Below are 6,594 nucleotides of genomic sequence, written 5' to 3'. Positions count from 1 at the left end.
ATGGAGGATGAATGGATGGATGGGGGGTGGATGGGCGCGTGGTGGACGGTGGGGGGCTGGGTGGCGAGTGGTGGGTGGTGGTGGGGCGTCTGACCCGGGGCTGAGGACTCCGGCAGGCTCGTCCTCCAGCTGGCACAGTGCACGGCTCGTCCCTGGTCAGTCTCTGACGCTTCTTCCCTCGTGAACTCTCTTGCAGGGTTCTATCGGATTTCCTGGATTTCCCGGCGCCAACGGAGAAAAGGGCGGCAGGGTAAGGACCGCCTGGCCTCTGCGCAGGCAGCTTGTCTGCTGCCTCGGTGTTAGCGAGTCTGTTCTCCGCACACCATGTTTATTTCTCACCCACTTTGCTGCCAGAACTGCTTTCCAGAACAGCTGACCTCAGTCTTTACGCGACGCACTGGCGGCTCTCGGAGCGCTGGGCTGGGCGGGAGTGCGGTAGATCAGGCAGCCGGCCAGAGAGGGAGGCGTGTGGAGGACACGGCTCTTTCTCACGCTCACCACGATTGCAGCAGCTCTCAGGTCACTGGCGAAACCCAGACTCTTCTCTTGCAGCCCAAGTGACTCATTTTAAAAAAAGGCGGGAGAGGCCCTCGCTCTGTGCTGACGTCTCAGTGAGCCCCTCATCCGGGGTCCAGGTGCGCCCCTCCTCTGCCTGGGCTGCCGTGTCACTGGACACCCTCCGGGGGGCAGTGGGCCTGGCTTCCGTCCGTTGTCATCGCGTGTGAAGGTGATCCGAGGGCCCAGACTGCGGGGCCGTCCCCCAGCCTCCCCACCCCAGGCCTCCGGCGGGAACTGCCCTTCGCGGCGTCACACAAGGCAGCCTGAGCTCTGCTCCTGGTGAATGGGATCAGAAGGGCCGCTTGGGCCTTTGGACTCCCAGCGGCCTTGACCACAGGCGTGTGGGGTGTGCAGAGCAGGCCTGGGCGGGTCCTCCCTGCCCAGACGGACGAGCTGCCCCTGTTAAGTGCTCATTCCAGCTACCGTTACTGTCTTTGAGCTGAGACAGTGCGATCTCTAGAAAGCACGGGGGAAGACCTAAAGCCATCCACAATCCACGTAAATGGACGTGTTTGCCAGATTCAGGAAGAGAAAACGGGGCTTCCTGAGTGCAAGCGTGACACAGGGCGACCACACTCTGTCTGTGTGTATTGGTGTCTAGACGTGTCTACACGCCTGTCTGTGTCTGCATGTTTGTGTCCCGTCTGTATTGTGTCCTAAGTTACGCACCTGAGTGTTCCTATCTATGCCGTGTCCGTGTCGTGTCCGTGTCTGTATCTGTACTTACATCTGTCCGTGTGTCTATCAGCCACCTGCCTACCTATCTGTCTCGTTCCTCCTGGTGGGGACAGTCTGACTAGCGTCTTGGGGAAAGGCGGTCACTCGTGGAAAGTAGTAGTCCATGGTCTGTAAAAGCAGAGGAACCTCGGAGCCACAGAGCAGGCAGCCCCGGTGCTGGAGAACAGGGCCTTCCACACCACGTTGCCAAGAGAATCCCCAGGAGGGGTCATGACGGCTGACGGGGGCCTGTGATGTGACCACCACTGCTTTGCATGGAGGAGCCGGGCTGGGGATGCCGCGGAGGCCTGGCTGTGGCCCCGGGACTGGCACTCCACTCCAAGCCCCGCTCCCCTCTCCCGCCTCTCAGCCATTCCACCCCCAAGCTGAGAAGGCCAGGCAGGTGCCTGGACTCCCCCGGCCCCCACACGCCATTGTTCCAGGGCATTGGCACGTGGCCACCGAGGTCGTCACTGCGAATGGGTGGTTGAAAAGCAGAGGTCCTGGGACCGGGGACTCGCTCCTGGTCTGAGAGTCCAGCTTGGTTCACGGGGCCTGAAGCCTGGACACCTCAGGGAAACCGTCTACTTCGGGACTTTGCCGATGCGTCTGAGGGCTGGGATACTGGACGTGACAGGTGGCGTGTGTGCTGACACGCGTGTGCCCCTGCATCTGGGCTGCCTGAGAGCCGGCAGGTCTTCTTCCGTCCACCTCGTCCCAGCCTCTCTGGAGGGGCTGGCTGGGCCGGCAGACTGCTGGCCGGGAGGTCCACGTACAGCTGGCTGTCACGTGACCATTGATGGCTTGTCCCTATCACTGGCCTGCATCCCGGGCCAAGGCAGGGTCCCCGCCAGACCAGCTTGGGAAGAGCCAGCCCCTTAGCAATACCTCCTGCAGCCCAAAGCTTCCATCGCCAGCTTAGGGCATCTCGACTCTAGCGAGGCCAGTTCTGGGAGGACCCCTGCCTCCCCTGCAAGGGCAGGCGGACAGGTGCTCACGGGAGATTTGCTGAGGCTGCCACGAGTGGGGCGTCTTCTGTCCAGCGGCCTCCGTCACCAGGGTGCAGACTCTGGCTCCATTTAACAGCAAACCTGGGAAGGCTGGTGCCGCCTGGGAGGCCGACGGAATCTGAGGCTGAGGCTGCGGCAGTTTGTTTAGGTTGGAACCGAGAGCTGGTCAGGCTGCAGGATCGGAATCGTGATGCAGGTCTTGCTGTTGGATGGAGGCTTGGCATGAGCTGACGTGCCAGCTGGACTTACGCACCGATGCCAGGAAGTCACCCGGGGGTGGGCCACGGTGTCTCACTGGCGGGAGCCCATCAGTTGAAGAAAGCAGATGTTTCATTAATTCTCGTCAGCAAATATTTATTTGAAGCCAAGAGATGCCGCCGCCTAATGGAAGCAGGGAGACCAGCGTGCATTGTTTAAAAGCTCCATAATTACCTCATCATCATAAACGGTTTTATTAAATTCCTTTCAAAATGGGAGGCTCTGGAAAGCAGTTTTGATTCTGGCAGCAAATGAGTGAAAGATGGTGAGAGGAAATGTTTTAGGTGGTCCTTAGCAATGCAGATCCATCTGGGGCTTCGTCGTTAGAAACCAGGGAAAAAATAATAATTCCGGGAGATGAATGGAGAGGCAGTGGAGATGGGCCTTGATCAATCCGTTACTCGCACGCGCTGTCGGTAAACTGCACTTACAGCTATTACGTCTTTGCTTTGGGGAAAAAAGATTGCGGTGCGTTTGTTTTCCGTGGTTTGGAAAATGCAAAACAACAGAGAGAAGGAGTCTAAATTCTATTAGAAGAGAAGCAAATGACGCTGGGATATATGATTTATATATTAAATTGCAGGTTTGTTTGTCTGCAGAGCCTGTTGAAAATTTAATGGCTAATATCCTTAACTGTAGCGGAAGTAAATTATGTATGAGAGGGGTTGGCTTTCTCCTCTCGTAATAATGATTCCTCCCCACCTCCGCTGCTGCGAGAGATGAAGAGGGAAGGTTGGGCGGGGGAGGGAAGGGGCAGGGAGTGGATGTTCTGAGGGGAGGACACCAGAGAAGTGAGGTGAGCATCCCTCGAGCAGCAGAGGGAGCTGGGGTTCAGAAGGCCCTCTGCAGACACGTGAGGCTGGGCGCATTGCCCGAGGGGTGCGTCCTGCCACCCTGAGAGGGCTTCCTTTCAAGCCAAGACAAGGGGGCGGGCTTTTCTAGCTTGACTTCCAGTGGTCTCTGCATCACCCACTCAGTGGCAGGCGTGCTGCGTGACTGACCGACACCCTTCTCTGATTGCAGGGCACCCCTGGGAAGCCGGGACCACGGGGGCAGCGAGGCCCGACGGTAACCCTGGGCGGAGGGCGGCCTCCAGACTGGGCGTGGTGGTGGGGCGCCTGCCTGGCGGGAGGGGGATGAAGGCGTCGCGCGCGCAGGGCTGGGGTCCACCTGTCCTCTCTTCCGTTTGTCCAGGGCCCACGAGGTGAAAGAGGCCCACGGGGCATCACCGGCAAGCCTGGCCCCAAGGTGCGTATGTGGTCTCCCCTGCGGCCCCGGCCTGACCCCCCACGGAGGGGGCCCCACGGCCTTCTCCGCTGCAAAATATGAAAGAATGAAAGAAGATTTCCTGGGGGTATTTAAGAAGGAGCTGGTTGAGTTAGGTGAGGTCAAACCACAGAGGCTACCCGGGGCCACCGCAGCGTGGAAGTCAGGCCCAGCCAGGCTTTGGACCAATGTCCCCCCCGCTCTGATGGGGAGGCCTCGTTTCTTTTCTTCGAGAGGGCTTTGGAAGAGACATCTTGCCGGGATTCTAAAGAAAGTTCTTTCCACCCCTGCGAGAGTCCAGGCCCACCTCGAAGGCCTCTTCTCCCACCCTGGGGCCTTGACACCAGCTACTCCAGTCAATGTGGAAGCAGACCTCGGCCAGGCAGCAGGCCCGTCCTGTTCTGCCCTGTGGGGGTCGTGATTCCAGCGCACTTTGCTGCTAAGGAGATGGGCCCGCAGCTGGCGGAGGTGGCGAGCCAGGCAGGGGCAGGGGCAGGGCGGGCCCAGGGATTGCCCGAGTCCCTCTGGGCCCAGTCGCGCCCCCGGAGGCTGACTGAACGCTCAGCTGCTGCAGGCTGCTGGGTGGGCCTGGGACGCAGCCTGCGTCCCGTCTTCTCGTGAGCTTTGGCCCCTGGTGGGAGCCTGGCCTTTGTCCCAGAGCAGCAGCGCGTTCTCCTGGGAGTGTCTCAGCCCCGGCGAGGCCAGCTCGGTACTGGGTGTGTGTGCAGAGGCGAGGACCACCCGAGGCTGGCGCGCTCTGCTCCCTATGGAGGAGGGGTGACTGCAGAGGGCACAGGGGCGCCAGGCGATGCTGCACCTGTGATGCTGTCATGGGCCAGAGTCTTTTCATCAAAAATAGTGACGACAGAAATAGTAATAATAAACTTTTCTTGCTCTTTCCCTGCCTTCCCAGGGCAACTCTGGAGGCGATGGCCCGGCCGGCCCTCCAGGTGAACGGGTAAGCACCTGGATGCGTCCAGGAACACCCCCAGGAGCGTCTGCAGGAGAGCTGCCTGCCCTCAGCGGCCCCCAGCGTTTCTTCCTGGGTGGGCGGGGCAGAGCATGGCCAGCCTTCGACTCTGGAGAAGGAGGGTGGTTCCTAAAATCCAGAGGTGGCTCGGGGGTGGCCTTCCCCGGGAGTAAAGTCTTTTCTGTTGGTTGGAGATGACGACCCCATCCCCTTGGCCCTGGCCTTGGGGCTTGAGGTGGGGGGTGGCTGAGATGTCCGGAAACCGAGTCCTGGGCCTCACGCTGCCCCAAGGGACCTTCTTGTGTAACGGACTTACTTTTCACATTGGCGAGGGCAGGGCTGGAAAGAGCTTCTCGAAAGTCGTGGGGAGTAGGGTGACCGTGCCTGTGCTCAGAGATCCGATGGTGGGGCTGCTGGGCCCACGTGCTGGGACGATGCCTGTCCTCATACTGACTCTTGTCTGTCCCCAGGGACCCAACGGACCCCAAGGACCCACGGGGTTCCCTGGACCAAAGGGGCCCCCGGTGAGTACCGCATTTTCCCTGTGGGGCCTGTCCAGGGTGTCCCGGAGACGCTGATCTTTCCCCAGGGCTCCGGGCTCCGGCCTCCAGGCAGCGGGCTCAGGGGAGGGGAGCCAGCCCAGGAGCTCTGGCTAGAGGGGCAGTTTGGGGCGCACGGACCCCTCTGTCATCAGACCATCATGACTGTCCAGTCGGCCCTGAGTCAGGGTGGTAGTGCTGTCACGACAAATGGCCACAAGCCCAGCGCCTTAAAACCACAGAAACGCGTTCTCTCCATCTGGAGGCCAGAGCCCGAACTCCCGGGGCCGGGGCCCCATGCCTCCCCCAGAGGCCTCTCCCAGCCCCTGGCCCCCTGGGCTCATGGACCCCCAGCCCCACTCTGCCTGCATCTTTGCCTGGCCTTCTCCTCTCTCCTCCTGTGTCTCACATTCTCTGTCTCTACTCTGGATGAGGGCCCAGCCTAACCCAGCCAGACCTCACCTTGACCTGATCCCGTCTGCGGAGACCCTGTTCCCAAATGAGGCCAGGGTCGCAGCTTCAGGGGGTTAGGACCTCAACCTGTTTTTCCTGGTGGTGGTGGGGAGAGGCACAGCTCAGCTCGCAGCAGATAACAGTGTAATTTCCTCTAAGAAGGAAAAGCCCCTCATCGCAGGAGTTGCTGCCTGTTGGGACGCGTGTGGGCACGGGGGTTAGGAAGGAGCTCGACCTCTGCCCTGCATGGACCTGGGCCCAGTGCCTCCTGCGGCCGGGCCTCAGGGGCTGCTGACGCCTTGGCTTCTCCCTGTGGGAGACGACAGTGACCCTCAGGGTGGATGTAAGGGTTCAAGGGGGTGGAGCCCAGACCCGGGCTCCCAGGAGTGCTTGTTACTGTGACTTTGCTGTCATCACCTTGGAACTGAAATGGTAGCTTTTGTCCTCTGGGGTGGCACAAAGTCCTGAAGATGTGTGTGTCTTGGGATGAGATGAAGCTTCTCTCCTTTGCTTTCTGCAGGGGCCCCCAGGCAAGGACGGGCTCCCGGGGCACCCTGGACAGCGAGGCGAGACGGTGAGTGTGGGCAGCGCCGGGGGATGTGGGCGCCGCGCCCGACCTTCACTGCCGGTCGGCTCAGGCAAGGCTGAGGCTCAGCCTTGGGAAGCCCCCCGAGGGCCAGCCGGCTCCTGTGGCCGCGGGATGCGCCCTCTCTGGAGGGAGCTCCACAGCCTCCGAGCAGCCCCTTGGCCTCTGTGTGTGAGGGCAGGTGTCGGCTTCAAGCCGTCCTGGGCAGCCTGGCCCAAGGTCACACGTGCACCCATC

At 60.9% G+C, this 6,594-nt stretch overlaps 1 protein-coding gene across 1 annotated transcript in view; it reads left to right on the top strand.

Annotated features, from left to right (window-relative positions):
- Positions 1-3,566: 3,566 nt before the first annotated feature.
- The window catches only part of LOC104987548 (collagen alpha-1(V) chain-like), a gene marked incomplete at its 5' end in the record, with an annotated part of 37,124 nt that continues 34,096 nt past the window's right edge, over positions 3,567-6,594 (top strand). Inside the window, 8 exons of the mRNA XM_010838548.1 lie at positions 3,567-3,611; positions 3,738-3,925; positions 4,237-4,391; positions 4,468-4,518; positions 4,723-4,767; positions 5,250-5,303; positions 6,091-6,203; positions 6,292-6,345. Coding sequence (XP_010836850.1) covers positions 3,567-3,611; positions 3,738-3,925; positions 4,237-4,391; positions 4,468-4,518; positions 4,723-4,767; positions 5,250-5,303; positions 6,091-6,203; positions 6,292-6,345 — 705 coding nt within the window. The remainder of the gene's footprint in view (positions 3,612-3,737; positions 3,926-4,236; positions 4,392-4,467; positions 4,519-4,722; positions 4,768-5,249; positions 5,304-6,090; positions 6,204-6,291; positions 6,346-6,594) is intronic.

The sequence above is a fragment of the Bison bison genome, unplaced genomic scaffold (assembly GCF_000754665.1).
Source record: "Bison bison bison isolate TAMUID 2011002044 unplaced genomic scaffold, Bison_UMD1.0 scf7180017846082, whole genome shotgun sequence".
Classification (NCBI taxonomy): domain Eukaryota; kingdom Metazoa; phylum Chordata; class Mammalia; order Artiodactyla; family Bovidae; genus Bison; species Bison bison.
Note: the sequence above shows the minus strand (reverse complement) of the source record. Positions and strands in the feature narration are given on the sequence as shown.